This window comes from Fundulus heteroclitus, chromosome 5 (genome assembly GCF_011125445.2).
Source record: "Fundulus heteroclitus isolate FHET01 chromosome 5, MU-UCD_Fhet_4.1, whole genome shotgun sequence".
NCBI classification, from domain to species: domain Eukaryota; kingdom Metazoa; phylum Chordata; class Actinopteri; order Cyprinodontiformes; family Fundulidae; genus Fundulus; species Fundulus heteroclitus.
The window spans coordinates 43,900,299-43,922,178 of record NC_046365.1 but is presented as its reverse complement, the minus strand read 5'-3'; the positions used below and the strand labels follow the sequence as shown (position 1 = coordinate 43,922,178).

Sequence of the window (21,880 nt, the reverse complement as noted above, 5' to 3'; positions counted from 1 at the left end):
TGAGCCACCATCACTGTCCTGGTGGTTAGAAGCTGCTGCTTGGTGTGAGTGGAGGACTTGGGAAAGTTTAGAACGGTTTAATGTGTTTTCACTGTTTTTAAAGCTTGACTGAGCTAGCAGGTTAGCTGGCGCTAGCTGCTTTGAAGCCATGCTTTGCTGACGTAGTGAGTGTGTTTTTACAGTTAGAACAAACTTGATGATGGGATAATGTTCGTGTTTTCCGTTCATTACGACCAAAATAAGGCCTTTTAAAACTAGCGCCGAATGTCCGCTAACATAATGCTATTAGCTTCCGGGATATCATTTGTTTCATTTTAAACATAAGGTTTGTTTCACTTCACTCCATTATCGTTTGATAGTGCTATGATTGTTATTGACGCATTAATATGGAACGTTAATGTCAATTTAATGGTGTTTTTGTATAACTTTAGGATTAACCCATTCAGCGACTGATTACTAGAGCGACCCCTAGCTTCCCAGAGGAATAATCGCATTAATAAAGTTATGGATTCTACTGAGAAAATCTTAGATCTTAAACTTTCTTTAAAATGTTATTTGGTCAAATAATGTTTTGTTTATCCCAGGATTTGCATTGTCAATTAGTTAAGCTAATTTAATCTAATTCAATGTTCTTTAAGATGAACTTTGGTTCTTTAACTCAGATCGGCAGTGAACCAGGATTCATCATTCTGATGATGATCAACCATTTAATTTTGTCTTTTGTTTCTAAATAGTTCCTTAGCTTAGGTTCTTTTTTATCTTCATTTTGCTTAGTAGTTTAGTTAAGTTTCACTAGCCTAGTAGAGAGGATTTGTTAATAGAAATATAGTGTTAATTCAGATAAACAGCGTTCTATAGTGATGTTCTCTGGATATTTCTGTTATTAAATAATTTTTTTTACAGCACTAGTGGCTTGTTTTTGTATAGTGGGCTGACAGGAAAGGGGTTACAAGAGAGCGGAGAGACATGTGGCAAAGGACCACAGGTTGGACTGGAAGCTGGGTCGGCCACGTCGAGGACTAAGGCCTCCATACATGGGTGGTGCGCGCTAACCAATGCGCCACCAAAGCACGCCCTGTTGATAAATCCTTGAACTTGAAGAAAAGTTGTCACTAATTTTTTCTATACGTCTGCAGAGTTTGCTGTTAAAAGATGGCATGAATGTTAAAAGATCATTACTTTCAACTATTGTCCTGATTTCAGCTGTTAGGGCTGATATTCAGTGAACAACACCTATCAGACTGTAGAGTTATTTATTAAACATTAAATAACAATGAGTAATAGCACATCAGGTAGTTTTGCTTGATGTGGTAAATGACCACCTGTCACATCAGCTTTGAAGAACTGAAAGCTGCCGGTCCAGCCAGGTACTTCAGACAAACCAATCAGAAGACGTCTGGGTTTTACTGGGACCTTCCTGGGTTACCCGGTAAATCTGGACCAGTCTGAGCGTCCAGCAAGGACACCATGTCGCTGCAGCCCGACGTCACCGCCACATCGTACGCAGTCTGACCTGCAGCGTTCCTCCGCCTGACGCTCGCCTTACACCTACAAGCAGGCAGACATCACGAGGTGGGAGGGGCTACAGCAGCAGGTGTGCAGTCTAAGGTGAGTTGTACCTGAGCAGGAGCTTGGCGCTCTGCAGCCCCTCAGAGCCCAGAGCTGCAGCTTCATGCAGAGCAGTGTTCTTCATCCTGAGGAGGAAAACACCTGTGGTCACATCACCTGACTGCTCCTTCTTTTCTCATATTTACATCAAATGTGTCAAAACAGAAGCAATCCGGTGTGGGCGTGGTCAATGTGTGGGCGTGGTCACAGACTTTATTGTCACGTGTTATGAGCAGTGAGACGCACACCTTCCCTGGAACACCTTCAAGTTGAAACATAACTCCGTCCACATAAGCTGTGTAAATTCACAGGAAAAAAACACCTGTACATTAACACCTGGGAGTGTGACCCTTCAACGTAGCTCCGCCCACCCACTTGTATCTTTTTACAGGAAACAAGGCACACCTGTAGTTTCAGAGCAACAAAGTAATTTAATTTTGTTCTCACACCTTGTTCTGGACACATACTGGCCAGAACTATTTGTTGTGTGGCGTCTGGACCTTTGAAGAATTCATGAGTTCTGGGCTTGAGTTCTTGTGAAGTATGAAATATGAGAAGGAATTTTGCTCTGGTTCAGTATGATCCAGCTTTCTCATGCTTGAGTTACAGCATAGCTCCGCCCACACGGCATAGTAGCCCCGCCCACACAACATAGCCCCGCCCACAGTCTCAGGTTGTTTAATTTATCATCTTTCTTACGGTCCAGACTGCTGGTCCACGTCGGCTCCTCGCTGAACCAAAACAGGAAGTACATCACAGTGACCATTTACCACGGCAACCGCCAAGGCGTGTCGGCTGTCGCTCCCACAACTGGACACATCTGCCCCCTGGTGGACAGACAACCTGTCTGGTTAAAATGGGTCAGGTAACACAGAGGCTCCATCCGAATACCCTTAATAACAGCTCCTAACTCCTAGCTCCTGCTCCTAGCTCCTACATCCTATATTCTAGCTCCTTGACCTTTCCTGGGTCAGCAGAACTCCATCAGGGAGGAAAGGAGCTTCATCTGCTGAGCTGATTCCAGACTTTAACTCTGACGTCATTAGTGACGGAAACATGGAGGATGGAGTCAGAAACATGGAGGATGGAGTCAGAGACATGGAGGATGGAGTCAGAAACATGGAGGATGGAGTCAGAAACATGGAGGATGGAGTCAGAAACATGGAGGATGGAGTCAGAAACATGGAGGATGGAGTCAGAGACATGGAGGATGGAGTCAGAAACATGGAGGATGGAGTCAGAAACATGGAGGATGGAGTCAGAGACATGGAGGATGGAGTCAGAGACACGGAGGATGGAGTCAGAGACACGGAGGATGGAGTCAGAGACACGGAGGATGGAGTCAGAAACATGGAGGATGGAGTCAGAGACATGGAGGATGGAGTCAGAAACATGGAGGATGGAGTCAGAGACATGGAGGATGGAGTCAGAGACATGGAGGATGGAGTCAGAAACATGGAGGATGGAGTCAGAGACACGGAGGATGGAGTCAGAAACATGGAGGATGGAGTCAGAGACATGGAGGACGGAGTCAGAGACACGGAGGATGGAGTCAGAGACATGGAGGATGGAGTCAGAGACATGGAGTCAGAGACATGGAGGATGGAGTCAGAGACATGGAGTCAGAGACATGGAGGATGGAGTCAGAAACATGGAGGATGGAGTCAGAGACATGGAGGATGGAGTCAGAGACATGGAGGATGGAGTCAGAAACATGGAGGATGGAGTCAGAGACACGGAGGATGGAGTCAGAAACATGGAGGATGGAGTCAGAGACATGGAGGACGGAGTCAGAGACACGGAGGATGGAGTCAGAGACACGGAGGATGGAGTCAGAAACACGGAGGATGGAGTCAGAGACACGGAGGATGGAGTCAGAGACACGGAGGACGGAGTCAGAGACACGGAGGATGGAGTCAGAAACATGGAGGATGGAGTCAGAAACATGGAGGATGGAGTCAGAGACACGGAGGATGGAGTCAGAGACATGGAGGATGGAGTCAGAGACATGGAGGATGGAGTCAGAAACATGGAGGATGGAGTCAGAGACATGGAGGATGGAGTCAGAGACATGGAGGATGGAGTCAGAAACATGGAGGATGGAGTCAGAGACACGGAGGATGGAGTCAGAGACATGGAGGATGGAGTCAGAGACATGGAGGATGGAGTCAGAAACATGGAGGATGGAGTCAGAGACACGGAGGATGGAGTCAGAAACATGGAGGATGGAGTCAGAGACATGGAGGACGGAGTCAGAGACACGGAGGATGGAGTCAGAGACACGGAGGATGGAGTCAGAGACACGGAGGATGGAGTCAGAGACACGGAGGATGGAGTCAGAGACACGGAGGACGGAGTCAGAGACACGGAGGATGGAGTCAGAAACATGGAGGATGGAGTCAGAGACACGGAGGATGGAGTCAGAGACACGGAGGATGGAGTCAGAGACACGGAGGATGGAGTCAGAGACACGGAGGACGGAGTCAGAGACACGGAGGATGGAGTCAGAAACATGGAGGATGGAGTCAGAAACATGGAGGATGGAGTCAGAGACACGGAGGATGGAGTCAGAAACATGGAGGATGGAGTCAGAGACATGGAGGATGGAGTCAGAGACACGGAGGATGGAGTCAGAGACACGGAGGATGGAGTCAGAAACATGGAGGATGGAGTCAGAAACACGGAGGATGGAGTCAGAAACATGGAGGATGGAGTCAGAAACATGGAGGATGGAGTCAGAGACACGGAGGATGGAGTCAGATCCTACAGTCTTCTGGACATGAGCTAAAAGAGACGCTCTCTGGTCTACGGAGGTTTTAGTTGGTTTCTGTGAGGAAGCTGTGCTGATATGTCATGTCACGCAAAGGATTGTGGGATACCTTATAGCTCCTTAGTGCTGGTAAGGGACGTTGCAAGGTTCCTATGCTAATTTAGCCATGAGAGGAAGCATCCAGGCTCCTTCTACTACCTCCTTCCTCACTGACTGCTCTATTCAGACATTGATCATGGAGACCACTGACACATTTCTGGCTGAAGTGTTCTGACCCAATAAGGGTATTCGGATGGACAAAGAGGTTGAGCCTGACTAGACATGGTGCATCTAGGTTGTACCTGATCCAGAAGCTGCTGGATAATGCTGATCTGGCCTCGGTCTGGACCCAGCTCCTTGTGCAACTGACAGTCAGTCACCTGCAGGCAAATAACCAATCAGAGGACACTTCGGACAGTAGGTTCAGGTGGAGACTTGGTTCTTACCGATGGTTCGGGTTTTGGGTTTGCGTTTAGCTGTCTCCAACCTGATGCCTCAGCACTTCCTGGAAGACAAACCAAAGTAATGACCTGCAGGTTCTTCTGTGTTTATTAGAACCTCCACAGACTTCCAGGAGGAGAACGTCCTGCAGGTTCCACAGGTTAATGCTCAGGGGTAGTGACATCACTTAATGGCGGTGGAACCTGCTTTGTTTAAATGTTTGGAACAATCAGAAGGTAAAACTGAAATCTGTTTTGGTGAATTGATGCTGCCGCACCACCAGGGGTCACTGTCACACAACAATTCAACCTAACATTTCATTCTCTGCCTAATATCCCTGATTCTCTGTACCTTCACCTTAGACCAGTGGCGGCTGGCCCATAGGGGGCGCTGCCCTCCCTAGATGTGGAGGGGAAAAGTCAAAATGTATATAGATTTTAAAAGTATTATTAATGTCAGTTTTTACTTAATAGTAAGTGGCTACATGTAATAAGAATTATTAAAACACTCCTACTAATTGACTCTCATTTAACAGCGCATTTCCACCAACAGAACGTATCATTTCTCTTCTACATTTGTGGGGCTGTGACTCAAGGAGCCCTACAAGTGTAGCGAAATAACCAATCGGATTCTGTTGCTAGGGAAGATTTATAAATATTTGGCCAATCAGCATCGCTAAATGAATGGCTTTGGGGCTCCTGGAGTCATTGCCCCTGCTACACAGTGATAGGTGTATAGACCAGATCACGTGTGACGTCACGAGCTACATCGGGTCACGGTAGTAGACAGAAACAGTACTGTTCTCACTTACCAGTGTGACAAAACGGGTGAATTAGAGCGTGCTTTTAGTTTATTTGTGGAATCTAAACAATACCTACGACTTGTTGTGCTCCCGGTTGCACACAGAGGCGTTCCAAATCGTTGGATCGTCGGAAAGACGAAAGAAATGGATAATTTCAATGAAAAGGATGCAGGCAGACAATCCCAATTGACTGTGGGAACCATCATACCACCACAGACTTTGCAGTCTACACTTCATTTCCAGTAAATACAACTTAATTTTGCACTAGTCATTTTTCTACTTAAATCATTATATAAATAAAAAATTAGGATATATATTTAAGTCAGGAAGTAAACGTTTGTTTCGTAATAATATACGTACATGTACAATGTATGCAAACCCTCTGGCATAAGTCTGTGAAAAGGATTAATAACACAAAAACACCAAAATAAACCTTTGTGAACAATGTTTTTTTATTAAGTGCTTCTTGTGGAATCATAGTAATTTTCCGACTTTAAATTTTTTTTTCACCAGCCGCCACTGCCTTAGAGCATAAAATCAGAACACAGACGGAAACTAAAATTGGTCCAGATTGAAACTGTGGTTCTTACTGGAATTGGTTCTGTCTGCAGATTGCTCTGTGACGCTGCTGAGAGTCTGGGCCTGACCCACTAATCCTGCCCCTCCTGATCCACCAACGTGTTCATTAGGTCCAACCTGAGACCAAACACAGTTCTGCTCATTTAAGGTCCGTTCTCACTTTGTCTCTTAGAGCTTCAGCCACGTTCAGAGTTCCCATCTGAAGCTCACCTGCTGTTGCTTTGGTGGGGCCACCATGAAGCTTAGGGTCAGGGTGACTTCATCCTGGTCCTCCTGAATGGCAGCTGAGATCATCTGAACAAGAGCAGGAACCCAAGACAGCAGGTGAACACAGGCTGGAGGACACCTGCTCAGGTAATGTTTCTAGACTGATCCGGACACATTATCCATCCCATATTCATCTGGATCAGATGAGGTTCAGTCACTTAGGAGAGAGGTTTACCTGGCCTAGACGTGGTTCTGCCAGCAGAGTCCTGAAGGAGGAATTATTCTGGGTGTAACTTCTTAGATGAGCACATATGTGATCCAGCTGCTTCCTCCAGAAACCTGAAGATTATCAGCCATTCAGAATCAGTTAGAACTTCTCACATCAAGGAACAGAAAGAGAAACGGAAAAACAAAGCAGGAGTTTTAATTATAGACGATCTTTCTCTCTGAATGAGCCTGACCCACTTTATAAAAGGACTCTGCTGATAATTACGACGTTCTGGAAGCTGCAGTTCCTCCTATTGGGTTTTTTTCTGACAGCAACAGATAATTTTTGGAGAAGGAGCAACACACGCAGCTCATGACACTGGCTTTATATTTTTATTCTACTCTAGTAGTTTGTGTATTTCTCTGTATTTTTGCCTTTCTGAGTCATAAGATGGAACTAACCGTTTTGTGGTCAATTCTGCTGCTCATAATATTTTATACAGAGTTTGTTTTCAGTGGAGACACTGGAGGGCAGCGAGTGGCTATTGTTTATACCACGGATCAGCATCTACCCTTTGCCAACAATCCAACCACTGCATCAGCAGTAGCTCGGCCCAAAAAGAGTCGTCTGAGATGGGAGGGGAGAAGCCGACATACCTGGAGGAAAAGCTATAGACCAGCGTTTCCATCTATCATCATGGAAAACACAAGATGCATCACAAATTAAGTGGAGTTAGCTGCACTACCCCGGCATGGGCGTCGCATAGAGAGGCTAGTTTATTACTGCTTACAGACCTGGCTGACAGAGCTAGACCCCAGACTCCAGTGTTAACATTGACAGGTTCTGTCTGAGCTGACTGAGGAACAGCGGTAAGAAATGAGGACGGGTATTGCTGTGTTTGTTAATAACAGATGGTGCAGCTCTGGTCATCTTACAATTAAAGCTAGAGTTGCAGATTTTTCCAAAAGTTTCACCAAGTCCCTTTTTGAATAACTGCATATGCGCAAAACTATCTTACCTGCTCTACTGCTCTTCAGGGGTTTGTGTGAAATAAAAATCTCCCAAATCCACTCAGGTCTTATTTCTTTCTTCTGAGACCTTCCTCTTCTTCTCATAAACATGAATGTGGTGCACTTCTTGTGACTCTCAGTCATGTTCAAAGTCTATGGTGAAGCAGTGGAGCTAAAATGAAAGCTAATCACCAAGCTAGCCTTTAAGCTAACAGCTAGCCTAGCTGCTAAGCTAACCAGATACATAAACAGTAGAAGTGAACTCGAAAGGAAAGAGCACGGACGCTGAGGTTACGTGAGCATGTCAGAATGATGGCATGTGGGACAACCAGTAGATAAGAACCTGAGGGACAGGGTGGAGTGAGTATACGTCTGACAGCAGGAATAAAACTTTGACAGATCCATCCCTTCGGACCGAACAGCAGAGATTGGTTATAATTTTTACAGGCCTGCACCTCCCACAGAGGATTATTTATTTTAACCTTCTTTTTGTGAATAGATATTGTATTGGCTACTATCAGGGTGGAGGGACGATTTTACCCAGTACGACAGAAAGTGTTTTTGAACAGGATTACCAACTATAGATTTAAACAGCCGCTTTGCACTAAGGATGGTCTGGTCTTTCATGGTCCCTAGGGATTTCTCGCGATAGCAGCATATGTGCCCCCCATCTGCAAACAATGAAGCAGCGTGTACTGTTATCCACTCTGTTGTGAGCAAAATGCAAACCCAACACCTCCAGCCTATTTTTTTTATCTCAGGGTACTTTAACCATGTATCCCTGTCCTCCACCCACCCCACATTTAAACAGTATGTTACCTGTAGCAGTAGAAATAATTTCTGAAAGTTTCTGAACGTGAATTTGCTTTTTTGGGCTTCACTTTTTTCAGACAGAACACCTTTTTCTGGTTATTGCGCCTCCCAACAAAAGCTATTAGCAACACCACCACCAGATTAGACGGAGAATTCTGTGATACTGGAACAAAGTTTTTTTTTTACTATACTACCTTGCCTCCGGCTGACCTCCATCAGTACTGAGAGTAGTAGTAGTAATACCGTACCTGATGGTGGTGGGCAGTCAGGAGCAATACCTGCAATAGTGTCTGCAGTATTGGTAATAGTAATGGTACCGTACCTCGTCCTGGGCTGATGGCGGTGAGTGGTGGTTGGCGGTCTCGGGTCGCCAGCTGTTGAATGACGGCTAACGTCCTCTGCTGTTCCTTCTTCTGCAGCTCTGTTGCTGATGGATAATAGAGTCCTATGGTCTGCGTGGACTTATCCACAGAGGGAAGACTTACTTTTAGTCTGGGAGCAGAGTTTGGTGGAGGTGTGGCCTTCCAGGAAGCATCATGGGGGGGCAAGGCTGAAACCTGCATGCAGAGGAGTCATTGTCACTACCCGATCCGTACCGGTAGCGCGATCCGTTCCATCAGCTCATTTGAGTGAACAGAATAACTTCCGGTAGACAATATTTAGTTTTTCTCACTTTTTTATTCTTTTGTCTTTTTTCGGGCTGGGTGTTTCTTTTTGTATATCTTTGTATTTGTGTAAATATTGCATATTTTACAAATAAATACAGATATATATATATATATATATATATATATATATATATATATATATATATATATATATAGCAAAAATGTTTCCCAGTTGTGGTTAGGGAAATAATAAATATATAAACCATTTCTTAAAGTACATAAAAAAACCCAGCTATAAACACATTTGGGAATATAGAAACGTATTTTATTTAGAATATTCTTCAGGTTTTTTTTAAAAATGTATTTGATTTGCATTTGTATTTGTGTATCTTGTACTTAATAAATGTACAAAAAAAGTATGCCTTGGCTTTGTTATGTGTTCTTTGTTCTATTCCCTGTTCGTTTTTGTAAGAAATAAACAATGCGGGTAATTTTATGATGAGGTCTTCTCTTGTTCATGATTTGTACACCAGAGGGCGCTAAAATCTCAATCGATAATTTTAACTTTCTAATAAAATAAATGTTTAGAACAAGATTATTTGTATAACGAAATTCACCGAATAATTAAGGATGAAATATTTTTCCCCAGTCCTGTTTGAACAAGCAATAAAACTAACAGAGTGCATTCAGACAATACAGATAAACGTTACGCAATGATATCTTCCCAGACTTCTGAGCATATCCGATGATGACGTCAAGCAATACAATGGAGAGACTGTAAAACGTATCAATTTCTTTCAGAAAAGTCTTCAATATTTTATTTATATAGTTTAGCATTATTTAATGATTTAAGTATAGAAATAAGTACATAAGTTATTGACCGTACAGAAGTTATTCTGTTCGCGCGTTCGCAAATGAGCTGATGGAACGGATCGTGCTACCGGTACGGATCGGGTAGTGACAGTCCAGCTGCTTAACTTGGGAAAGGAAATGTGGGGATCACAGGAAATTGGAGGGGCTTTGTACCTGACTGTGGGTGGTGCCCTCTACAGGTTGCATGATGTCATTGCAGGGCTTTGTCAGGGCTTGTCCCTCAAAGAACACGCCACAGGCCATGCAGTAGAGACCGTACCAGGGTCCGCTCGCGCCACACTGCCAGCACGTCACACGGCTGACGGCAGGAACAGGCTAAACATACATGGCACATCGTTACATATCCCACAATGTTTCACTGTAAACAAACTGAGCATGTGCAGAAACGACCAGTCCCTATTGATGCCACAGGCCTTTCACCTTTCTGCCGCACCGGTCACAGAATTTGGCATCACCGCGGTTCAAACGTTTACAACTGGAGCAGGACAACATCTTGCCATCTTCTGTCTGACCAGTGGGGGTGCTGCTTCTACCCTGACCAACCTGCGGCCACACAAGAGAAACTCCTGCAAGTAAAACATTGAAGCAGCACATATCTTTAAAATTTTAGTTCCAGACGTACCCGCTCCAGGCGACTCTCACAGGTTACACAGCTAGAAACCTGAGCTGGATTCCAGCTTCCACAAGAGGCACACACCACATGATCCTGAGGTGCCCAGTGTCCATCTATGGACTCCTCACAGACGACACAAGTTCCAGTATTGAAAGGAACCAGAGAGTGGCAGGAAGCACACAGCAGCATCTGACAGAAGAACATCCACATTCATTCAGTGCGTCTGCAACTTCCATCAGCTGCACGGTGAATCAGTGCAATACCTGTTCTGTCTCAGCAGGGGGGGGCTTGTGAACAGGTAACGGGGGAATCACAGCGCCACAATGAGGACAGAACCGAGCAAACGGGTCTGAAGGACGGACGCTGGAACACTGAGGACACCTGAGAACAGAGCGAGTCGAGGACCAGGACAACCATGAGAAGTGGGTGTGCAAAAGTCTCCCAGTGGATGGTTGAGGACGTGTTAATATGTGTAATGATCACATGACCCAGAAACAATCCGTCCCTATTGATGCCACGAGCCTTTTAACTTTTCTGCTGCACCAGTGACAGAATCTGGCAGCAATGTTAAAAACCAAGTAGAAATATGTTTAATGTTGTTTCGTGTTTTGATTCTGGTATCGTCTCAGGTACAGTGGGTGTGAAAGTAACTATGAGTTTGATCCTGTCAGTGGGTGTGTCTCTGATAGTGGGTGTGTCTATGATAGTGGGTGTGTCTCTGGTAGTGGGTGTGTCTCTGATAGTGGGTGTGTCTATGATAGTGGGTGTGTCTAGGATAGTGGGTGTGTCTATGATAGTGGGTGTGTCTAGGATAGTGGGTGTGTCTCTGATAGTGGGTGTGTCTATGATAGTGGGTGTGTCTAGGATAGTGGGTGTGTCTCTGATAGTGGGTGTGTCTATGATAGTGGGTGTGTCTCTGGTAGTGGGTGTGTCTATGATAGTGGGTGTGTCTCTGGTAGTGGGCGTGTCTCTGATAGTGGGTGTGTCTATGAAAGTCGGTGTGTCTCTGGTAGTGGGTGTGTCTAGGATAGTGGGTGTGTCTCTGATAGTGGGTGTGTCTATGATAGTGGGTGTGTCTAGGATAGTGGTTTGTGTCTATGATAGTGGGTGTGTCTATGAAAGTCGGTGTGTCTCTGGTAGTGGGTGTGTCTATGATAGTGGGTGTGTCTCTGATAGTGGTTGTGTCTATGATAGTGGGTGTGTCTATGATAGTGGGTGTGTCTATGATAGTGGGTGTGTCTCTGATAGTGGGTGTGTCTATGATAGTGGGTGTGTCTATGATAGTGGGTGTGTCTCTGGTAGTGGGTGTGTCTCTGATAGTGGGTGTGTCTATGATAGTGGGTGTGTCTATGGTAGTGGGTGTGTCTATGATAGTGGGTGTGTCTCTGATAGTGGGTGTGTCTAGGATAGTGGGTGTGTCTCTGGTAGTGGGTGTGTCTATGATAGTGGTTGTGTCTCTGATAGTGGGTGTGTCTAGGATAGTGGGTGTGTCTCTGATAGTGGGTGTGTCTATGATAGTGGGTGTGTCTATGATAATGGGTGTGTCTCTGGTAGTGGGTGTGTCTATGATAGTGGGTGTGTCTATGATAGTGGGTGTGTCTCTGGTAGTGGGTGTGTCTCTGATAGTGGGTGTGTCTCTGATAGTGGGTGTGTCTATGAAAGTCGGTGTGTCTCTGGTAGTGGGTGTGTCTATGATAGTGGGTGTGTCTATGATAGTGGGTGTGTCTCTGGTAGTGGGTGTGTCTCTGATAGTGGGTGTGTCTCTGATAGTGGGTGTGTCTATGAAAGTCGGTGTGTCTCTGGTAGTGGGTGTGTCTAGGATAGTGGGTGTTTCTCTGATAGTGGGTGTGTCTATGATAGTGGGTGTGTCTATGATAGTGGGTGTGTCTATGGTAGTGGGTGTGTCTATGATAGTGGGTGTGTCTCTGATAGTGGTTGTGTCTCTGATAGTGGGTGTGTCTATGATAGTGGGTGTGTCTATGATAGTGGGTGTGTCTAGGATAGTGTGCATGTTCTGGGCAGTGGGTGTATCAGTAACGGTGGATGTGCCTCTTGTGGGTGTGGCACAAAATGTGCGTGTTACTCTGTGTCTGTACCACAGGAAGTTGCCGTCTCTCTGCACACGAGGCACCTGTTTGCCGCCTAGCTGCTTCCGCTTATGTGAATTCTAGCAGACGGGAAATAGATGAAAACATGCTTAGACTAGAAGTTCGCAGAATTTACTGCTGACTCTGTCTGTTTGTTTACCGCAGACTGGACACGCTGGCCAGAACCCTTCCAGACAGCAGAGGCTGTGATCTTGGGGCCTTTGGAGCCTAGACGTCTGTTTAGAAAGCGTGGACCTGAAGGAGGGCTGCACCCATTCTGCCTTGGCTCTGAGTGTAGACAACAGCACAGGAAGCTGCATCAGTTTCAGAATGACTATTTAGCTAAGTTAAGGTCTGTAAACCATTTGGAATAAACATTTTATTTACCCTACTTCCATGTGAGTTGTTTGAACATACCTGAAGTTCTTTGAACAGAACCAGCAGAACAGGAGCTTTCTTCAGACTGGTGCTGATAAAACAGACGTTTTCAGACCAGATGGGTGAGTAATGTCACAGGCTGACAGGGAAGCTGCAGGTTACTGTTTAATTACCTGCTGGTAGGTTTGCAGACCATCCTCCTTATCCTCTGTTGTGGTGTCTGATTCCGCCTGATCCACAGAGAAGATCTTTGTAACCACTGAACTCTGTCTGCCATCCCTACGCCACACAGAGGTACACTCAGTTAAGGTAAACAGGAAACGGTTTCCTTGTGTTTCCTGTCTCTGCCTCACCTGTTATCAAGTGATCACATTACCTGGTGACAGCCACAGCTCTGACAGCCACTCTACCAGCAGGAAGCAGGATGGGATCTGTGTACATCCTGCTTCTACCACCTGACCTCCTCTGCCCTTCCACTGGCTTTGAACCATCCAATGTGAAGAAGATCCTCACACCTGCAGAATCTATAAAAAAACCACACACCTGTTAGCTAAACACAACCAGAACCTTTCATCTGCAGGTCAGTATTGTCTGATAGGGAGGGATGATGGGTGGACTGTACCTAACTTGATTATGAGCAGGTGTGTGCTGGTACCTGACTGGATGGAGACGAGTGTTCTGGTATCGATGTGGTTCTTGGTTTTGTGAGTCTCAAGGTTGGTGATGGGAATTATAAAGGGAGCTGAAATGGCTCCTGCTGCCATGGCAACCACTGGCTGACAACAAAGAAAATTAAATAAATGTATAAATGCAGCTGGCTAAAGTCACTTAATGGCCTGGTGCTGTCGATCATGCCCTTGGAGAACGACTAAGTCTCGATCTCCATATAAACAACCTGTTGCCTCATAAAGTTTGATTTCCAGCACAACTATCAATGCTTGTTACCAGTTAACAGGTTCTGCTCCTCTGCCGGCCCAGGTCCACTTCACATCCAGAATCCCCGCACAGTTCTGGATGTTTCCTCTGGGCAAACGGAGCTTTGATCCGGACAGGACACAAACCGACCCAGTCTTTGATTTGGACCGGTATCACCATGGCGACGGGACCGCAACAGGAAGTGGCCGCAGCCACCGCAACAATAAAAACCATAGACATTATTTATCTTCAGATTATGTCTATGGTAAAAACACTCAAACCAAAATAAGCCGTGGGGAATCGGCAGCGTTGTATGCATTTAAAACGATTTATATCACGTCTGGATTTGATCAGATTTCGTGAGTTCAACTCACCAAAAATAAGTAGCCTAATTAAAATAGTTTAACATGACTATAAATGCGTTAAACCGGAGCTAGACTTGTTAGGAAGAGACAAACTGTCGGTTTATGTGTGTACGCCAGAATCTGTGTGCAGGACTCATTCTGATCAGGCATCGTACGGGACACCTCAGGCTAACAGATACAGCTTTAAGGACCCCACCACCTAGCATCTGGTCAGTCACGTTAAACTGTTTCCCACTACGGTTAGCGAAGAACCGGAACCACAGAACTGGGTCAGGATGGCAGAGGTAAAGGTGAAGAAGGAGACGAACCTTTCGGAACCGGCAGAGGTTGAGAACAGGTGAGCAAACCTGTTAATTTGTCACGTTTCAGTAAAGTTCGGTCAGAAGTTCTGACACAGCGTCCAGTGGTCCAGTTTAAACACCGAACCAGAACTGGTCCGGACATTCATCTGGACCCCCGAAGGTCTGTTGGTACCGCTCCGTTCCAGCTTGGTTCTGTTGAGGTTGGAATTAATAATTTCGTTTGTCTGGCTCAACAAACCTCATCAGAGGTTCGGTAACAGCTCACAGAACCGAGCCAAAGGTTCTGAAACATGAAGCAGGGGAAAAAATAATGAAAAGCTGTTGTTCTGATGAGAAATGATATAAATACAGTTATTCTTGGGATGCAGTCAGAGTTCGGTTCTGACCCGGTGGGGCTGGTTCTGGTGGGTTCGTCGCTAATGATGGTGTGTGTTTTCCAGAATCAAAGAGCTGTGTCAGCAGTTTCCTCAGGGAATCACGGACCAGATGATCCAGAACGTTCTGCCTCACCTGGAGCCTCAGCAGAGAGCCATGGCCATCAACAAGCTGCTGTCTCTGGTCCGTACCCCTCCCCCTCCTGTCCCCCCACACTTCTCCTGCCCCCCCCCCCCCCTCCTCCCTCCCTCCCCTCCTCCTCCTCCCTCCCCTCCTCCTCCTCCTCCTCCCTCCCCTCCTCCTCCTCCTCCTCCTCCTCCTCCTCACCTCCTCCTCACCACCAAGACGTTAGCTTCACTGCCCCTCTTACATCCCTCTTACATCCATCCATCACTCCCTCCATCCATCCATCCATCCATCCATCCATCCATCACTCCATCCATCCATCTTCCACCACGTCTGTCCCTCATGGGGTCCTGAGGGGTGCTGGTATCTCCAGCTGTCATTGGGCAGAGGTGGTACACCTGGACAGGTGTCCAGTCTGTCTCGGGGCTAACCCCTGTTCCACTGACAAACATTAGCTTCACTAGCGCTAATCGGAGAAACAATTCAAGGCGAAAGCTGCCGGCTCAATAAAAATCGGCGCGGTGCAGCGTGACGGGTGCTTTCTCACGGTTCTGTAACTGTTATCTGGTTTCAGGGTCAACTGGACCTGATGAGGAACAGTTCTGGTCTCCTGTACCGACTGAAGGACACTCAGGGAGCCAGGTAAACCTTCACGATGCATGCAGGCCCGGTTCTGTTGGGTTCTGCCTCTCTGACTGTCCTCTGTTTCAGTAAGATGAAAGGTTCTGATAACCAGGAGAAGCTGGTCTATCAGATCATCGAAGATGCAGGAAACAAAGGTATCATCTCAGCAGCCTCAGTACAACTGTGTGATCGGATCAGAACCTGACCGCTGGGTTTGTTGCTGCAGGAATCTGGAGCAGAGACATCCGCTTCAAGAGCAACCTTCCTCTGACCGAAATCAACAAGATCCTGAAGAACCTGGAGAGCAAGAAGCTCATCAAAGCTGTCAAGTCTGTGGCTGTGAGTCCAGAACCGCAACCAGAACCGGGCTGAACGCGGCTCTAAAAACGGACCCGACACCTAAACAAACCCACAGGAGGAGTTTGGCCCAAAAAGTTTTTATTTATGGAATCTACAAAAAATCTGATTAAATTACAACCAAAATCTGAAAAATATTCAATAAACCTAAAAACAGAGAATTTAAATGTATTTGATGTTTCTGTTGTTTCACTAAAATATTACACGGCTAATAATTTACAATATTACACAGTTAAATCCACAAATATCTCCAGATTGAATTAAATATTAAAGAAGTTAAACATGAAGTAAATTTAAAAATAAAATATTTTAGTTTCTTTAAAATATCAGATAATTGTTGCATAAATGAGTATTTTATAGAGTTAAATAATCAGATGAAGTGAGTAAATGAACAGACAGTAAATGGTTCTGTCTGAACCAGGCTCAGCAGAACCGGGTCGTCTCAGAACCAGCGCTGTGTTTTATTCTCTGGCTAAACGTAGCAGACATGCAGGCCTGTAGTTTCCAGCTCAGCTGTTAAACCTGCTAGTGGTTGGGTTCTGGTTCTGGTCCGGTTCTGTCCTCCTGACTCTACCTGTCCGTCTCCAGGCGTCCAAGAAGAAGGTGTACATGCTCTACAACCTGCAGCCGGACCGCTCGGTGACGGGCGGCGCCTGGTACAGCGACCAGGACTTTGAGTCTGAGTTCGTGGAGGTTCTGAACCAGCAGTGCTTCAAGTTCCTGCAGAGTAAGGTACCAGCAGAACCTCTGCCAAGCAGCTGGGGGGTGAAACATGTAGAACAGCTTTCTGCTTTATTCAGATAATTTCATAGCTTCACCTTTACCGAGCTGCTGTTGGAGCTCTGTCACTTTGGTCCCAATAAACTGCCCCCCCCCCCCCCGGGTTTGTGTCTACTTACACTTAATACACGTGGAAATGTCTGCACACTGTGTGTGTGTGTGGGGGGGGGGGGGGGGGGGGCGTTTGTAAAGTTACGGGTCAACAATAAACTATATTCTGTGTTATTTTATTTCCTTTTCAGGTCATATTTTCACCCAGCTCCGGCTTCAACCGAACCACAATGGTTCTGGCCAATCACGTTGCAGTATTATGGTTTAAGGCGGGACTTACCGGCTGAGCCCACATAAACATGGCAGCTCAGGACGCTGCAGCTCTCATCTGATTGGTCAGAATCCACGAAAAGCATCTTGACCAGCTTAGCTGCTGCTTACCGTGATTGGCTGAAACCAGCCTTTGGTGTTGCCTCGTCCAATCAGAGAGCAGGATGTGGTGGGAGGAGAACCAGAACGTAGAGCTACACAGGCTCAATCTGGCTGGCCTGGTTCACTTTAACCATGTTAATGCATTTATAAATGTTACTGACGCTTCAATCTAAATGTTTAATGAGCAAAATGAACACTCAGCTCCGTCTAAATGTTTAGCTAATATGCTAACGACTTGCTGGACTACCAGAACCCAGCTGGGTCCTGCTAACCTCTACATGAGCTGCTGTGGCTGATGGAGCAAAATGAGAACGTTGTCATGATGGTTGAAGGAGCTGCAGCGGTTCTGGGGGGGGGGGGGCGTTCTGCCCCGGCACCAGAACACCGGCACCAGAACCCCAGCATAGCTGCTGAGCCGCATTTGCTTCTGGTTCATTCAGTCAGGAAAGTTTCTGCCTCCATGACACGCCTCACCAGCAGCAGGAATTAAAGAGGCTCTTATTTTGGCAAGTCGATTAGTATATTAATGAAACATTTAGATCTGAATAAATAGTTTGGAAATTAAAAGTTTAGTTTGCTGACAGATACGAGGAGAAGCTTCTGAACTGAAGCGGCGGTGGAAAGTGGACCAGAAACTGATGGAGTTAAGTACTGAGAAGTGCTGGTTCTGAGCAGGTTCTGGTGGTGCTGAGCAGGTTCTGAGCAGGTTCTGGTGGTTCTGAGCAGGTTCTGATGGTTCTGAGCAGGTTCTGATGGTTCTGGTGGTGCTGAGCAGGTTCTGAGCAGGTTCCGGTGGTTCTGAGCAGGTTCTGGTGGTGCTGAGCAGGTTCTGGTGGTTCTGAGCAGGTTCTGGTGGCTCTGAGCAGGTTTTGGTGGTTCTAAGCAGGTTCTGAGCAGGTTCTGGTTGGGGTTCAGTTCTACATGATGATGACTCAGTGTTTGCCCTCAGCTGTGACTGCCAGGCTCAGGAATGTCTCCTCCCGCTGCTCAGGCAGCCAGTTGTCCTCTGGGCGGGGTGTCCAGAGGTCCTGAGTGTCTCTGGGGGACGTGTTCACGGCCCAACAGCTGCAGGTCCAACTGTAGTTCTGCTTTGGACCCGCTGAGCCTGAGTCAGAGCGAGTGGAGCGTCCTGCACAGCCGGCAGAGATGCAGCTGCTGGTAGTGTCTGAAACCCGACCCACGGTCAGTAGTTCCTGCAGCGCTGCCAGAGAGGTCCAGAGCCACTGTGAAATGTTAAACTGTCCTGACTTATCAAACCGCTCCTGTAAATATAAATGAAGCACAGCTGGTAGAGGACGTGGTGGGGAGACCAGTCCTTCAGATGGGACGCTTTCTATGTAGGATAAAGGCTGTAAGCAGAGCTGAGCAGGTTCCTCCTCCTCCACAGAGTGAGCCTGCTACACAGAGTGGTTTAAAATTAACTCAATATGCAGAAAACATCCAGCCTGGATTTTCCCATTTGATGTTATCTGAGATATTCTCCAGACTCAGTAAAGCCTTATAGTGACTGTTCAGCCACGGCGACCATGATCCAGTCAGCAGGAAATCAGACGGTCAGCGCATCTCTGCCGCCCCAGACACGTCCGATCAGAATGAAAATGGTCAGAATCACAATCCTAAAGTCATCTTATAACAGCTTGTGATGAATTCAGGTTATAACATCCATAGGTTTGTAAACTCATCTCGTCCTTAAGGCAGATTTTCTGGCAGTTTTACTTCACTGAGGTAGCTAGTTAATGATGATGATGATGATGATGATGATGATGATGATGATGATATAATTAACAATTTAAAAAAAGCCCGCTGATTGTGAAGTAATGTTTTTGAAACGGATTGTTTTCACCAACAAAACAGTCGGTTCTTGCCGCACACAGCTGAATGTTTTTTTTGTTTTTTTCTGTAGTTCTTGGACTGTTTCTAGAACCATCAGAGACCCAAATGGAAGTATAAAAACCTGTCGCCTTTAAAAGGAAGTGGTGGGATGCTACAGGCCAGTAGGGGGCAGCAGAGGTCTGAGGGGGCGGGGCTTCTGGGATGCTACAGGCCAGTAGGGGGCAGCAGAGGTCTGAGGGGGCGGGGCTTCTGACGGACTAACCCCTGGACATCCAGGGACACCATGCGCTGCTCTGAAGCTGCTTTAGCGTCACGCTAACGTCTGCAGAGGGACGCCACGGTTCAAATTAAACATGAAATCAGAAATCTGCCTAATCTGGTGTAGAAAATGTTTGCGTCTGATATTCAGTTCATTTCATTGTGAATATTAAATGTCGGTTTAAGATTAACGTTCAGAGGCGTTGTGAGAATGCTGAAGCGTTAAGGTAGCAGCAGGATGTGCAGGTGAACGCGTAGAAACGGGCAGAAGCGACGGGTCAGGTGTAACACCTGTCGAGCCTCAGGTCATGTGACCCTCTGTGTTGCCAGGCGGAGGCGGCGAGGGACGGGAAGCAGAGCCCCATGGTGCAGAGGAACAGCTCCTTGGCCACGTCCCACGAGGTGTGGAAGTACATCTGTGAGCTGGGAATCAGCAAGGTGAGGCCGGCCTCCTCGTCCAATCACAGGCCTCCTGCAGGTGACCTCCTCTGGGCTGACAGGTGTGTTTGTGGCGCAGGTGGACCTGTCCATGGACGACATCGAGACCATCCTGAACACCCTGATCTACGACGGGAAGGCGGAGATGACGGTGATCGCCGCTAAGGAGGGGACGGTGGGCAGCGTGGACGGACAGGTGAAGCTCTACCGGGGGGTCAACGCCATCCTGCAGCCCACCGGCCTCGTCAAGACGCCCTGTGGCCTCTGCCCGGTAACCACGCCCACCCCCGCACCTGTGTGCCCTACAGGCCGTACCTGCAGGCCGCACCTACAGGCCGTACCTACAGGCCGTACCTGAGCTCACCTGTCCTCTCCGCAGGTGTTCCACGACTGCCACGAAGGAGGAGAGATCTCGCCGTCCAGCTGCGTCTACATGAACGAGTGGCTGGACTTCTGAGGTCCGGTTCGGTCCGGCCCGGTTCTGCCCGGCGGGGCCGCAGCTCCAGCCTCTGGCCCGGGTCACAGCTGGGATGGCTGCAGGTTCTGGTTCCACTCAGACCTGCTGAGGGTTCTGCAGGGTTCTGGGGTTCCTGATGCGGAGCGTCAGCAGGAGCGTTCCTGATGGGATGCGCGGATCGATGCGGGTCCATCAGCGCTGGTTCCGGCCGTAATGGACCGCGTGCTGACGGTCAGCGGATCGTCTTACACAACATCATGTTTCTGTATCGACCCGACAGGAAGTGGCTCATCAGCCGCTTCACTCAGGAGGAAAACAAACAGGGAGAACCCGTCTGAAGGACCCGGCTCAGCAGAACCGGTCTCAACTGGATCTTCAGGTTCTGATTATTTGTTCTGGAAGCTGCCGGATGGACCAGAACCAGGATTTTAGTTTCTCTGCATCAGTGAATAAGTTCGGTGAAGCTGGCAGTTCTGTTGGGTTCTAGGAGCTGCTCAGTTTGGTTCTGTTTAAAGACTGAAATCACTCAGGCGGTCCAGTTTTATCAGAACCGATTACTTTGACTGAAGATGAAAACGTTACTATTAAAAACTGATTTAAACTCAACTAATTGAATTATTTTTATTTCTTTAAACTGTTTTCCTCTTCAGCGCCTCCTGCATTAACAGAACCGGACCTCAGGTAACAGAACCAGAACCAAATCTGCAGGGAAACCCATTAGAACCAGGTTGGCGGAGAGGAAACTGGATAAAAGAATAAAGTAAAAATCTGGACTGAGAGAAACTGCAGGGGGCGCTGTGGGTCCGGCCCATTGGGTCAGAACCGGTCCTGGTCTGTGGGGGAGATGAGAACCCAAACACTGACATGGACAACAGAACTCCTGGCAGGTTGGGATTCAAACCCGAGACCTTCCAGCATGGCGCCGGTTCTACAGCCAGACCAGCAGAGAGCTGCATTTATTTTATTCTATTTTATTCTAATTTATTTTATTCTATTTTATTATAATTTATTTTATTCTATTTTATTTATTTATTCTATTTTATCTTTAGTCACATCTGCGTTCATAGAGATTAAAAATGACTAAATCTAAAAGTGCATGAAAATGTTTATTCTCCATAAAGCTCAGGGGAACAGTTCAGAGGGCAGTTCTGGTTCTGGACCCGGCAGCCAGGCCTGGTGGTTCTGATCCAAACCCAGGATGGAGCAACAGAACAGGAACCAGGGTCCAACTGGGACGTCTAGAGTTCTGCTTCAGTTTCACCTTTGGCTAAAATAAAACCCTGAATGTCTCCAACAGAACCAGAACCCGTCTGCTGCGGAGGCCCACGGTTCTGGTTCTGTGTGAAGGGTTCTAGAAATGTTCCTGAAGATAAACCGGAGTTCTAATAAGTTGATGAAAACAACCAGGCCCCCCCGCCCTGGTGCTGCTGGTTCTGCAGCATCTAACATGGACCCAGGTTCTGGTTCTGGTTCTGGTTGTGTGGGATGCGCTGATGTGTCTGGGTCTGGGTCTGTTCTGGTTCGGGCTGATGGAGGAGGAGGAGGAGGAGGAGGAGGAGGGTCAGTGCGGATGTTTTCCCGTCATTCCCTG

The 21,880-nt window shown here is 47.0% G+C and overlaps 2 protein-coding genes across 4 annotated transcripts; one reads left to right on the top strand and one right to left on the bottom strand.

Moving 5' to 3' along the window:
* Nucleotides 1–916: 916 nt before the first annotated feature.
* On the bottom strand, nucleotides 917–14,157 carry dzank1 (double zinc ribbon and ankyrin repeat domains 1). Of its 3 annotated transcripts, none has more exons than XM_036137709.1 (20): nucleotides 13,982–14,157; nucleotides 13,659–13,812; nucleotides 13,413–13,560; nucleotides 13,210–13,315; nucleotides 13,076–13,127; nucleotides 12,819–12,946; nucleotides 12,668–12,738; nucleotides 10,835–10,952; nucleotides 10,581–10,760; nucleotides 10,379–10,501; nucleotides 10,112–10,273; nucleotides 8,800–9,034; nucleotides 6,682–6,785; nucleotides 6,450–6,533; nucleotides 6,251–6,356; nucleotides 4,864–4,922; nucleotides 4,720–4,797; nucleotides 2,308–2,435; nucleotides 1,620–1,694; nucleotides 917–1,548 (listed from the first exon to the last, which is right to left on the bottom strand). In XM_036137709.1, exons 2-20 carry the CDS (start codon nucleotides 13,798–13,800, stop codon nucleotides 1,404–1,406), a joined length of 2,244 nt encoding a protein of 747 aa, XP_035993602.1. In that variant the 5' UTR covers nucleotides 13,801–13,812; nucleotides 13,982–14,157; the 3' UTR covers nucleotides 917–1,403. The 3 variants fall into 3 exon arrangements, with proteins under 3 accessions (XP_035993602.1, XP_035993604.1, XP_035993603.1); XM_036137711.1 differs by having other exon boundaries at nucleotides 13,692–13,812; XM_036137710.1 differs by having other exon boundaries at nucleotides 13,659–13,808.
* Nucleotides 14,158–14,443: 286 nt separating this feature from the next.
* On the top strand, nucleotides 14,444–20,895 carry polr3f (polymerase (RNA) III (DNA directed) polypeptide F). The gene is made up of 9 exons (XM_012855688.3): nucleotides 14,444–14,653; nucleotides 15,059–15,176; nucleotides 15,694–15,761; nucleotides 15,831–15,898; nucleotides 15,970–16,082; nucleotides 16,689–16,832; nucleotides 19,725–19,832; nucleotides 19,912–20,103; nucleotides 20,212–20,895. Exons 1-9 carry the CDS (start codon nucleotides 14,592–14,594, stop codon nucleotides 20,287–20,289), a joined length of 951 nt encoding a protein of 316 aa, XP_012711142.3. The 5' UTR covers nucleotides 14,444–14,591; the 3' UTR covers nucleotides 20,290–20,895.
* The last annotated feature ends 985 nt before the right edge of the window (nucleotides 20,896–21,880 follow it).

What these genes read in the sequence shown, in the direction of transcription:
- dzank1 (XM_036137709.1), bottom strand. Translation starts at nt 13,800, where the DNA reads ATGGCAGCAGGAGCCATTTCAGCTCCCTTTATAATTCCCATCACCAAC. An exon ending in AGAGACGGCAACTTCCTGTG is followed by an intron (nt 10,953 to 12,667) that starts GTACAGACACAG and finishes CTCTGTTCTCAG; the next exon opens with GTGTCCTCAGTGTTCCAGCG. An exon ending in AGGGCACCACCCACAGTCAG is followed by an intron (nt 9,035 to 10,111) that starts GTACAAAGCCCC and finishes CTCTGCATGCAG; the next exon opens with GTTTCAGCCTTGCCCCCCCA.
- polr3f (XM_012855688.3), top strand. Translation starts at nt 14,592, where the DNA reads ATGGCAGAGGTAAAGGTGAAGAAGGAGACGAACCTTTCGGAACCGGCA. An exon ending in AAGGACACTCAGGGAGCCAG is followed by an intron (nt 15,762 to 15,830) that starts GTAAACCTTCAC and finishes CCTCTGTTTCAG; the next exon opens with TAAGATGAAAGGTTCTGATA. An exon ending in CGAAGATGCAGGAAACAAAG is followed by an intron (nt 15,899 to 15,969) that starts GTATCATCTCAG and finishes TTGTTGCTGCAG; the next exon opens with GAATCTGGAGCAGAGACATC.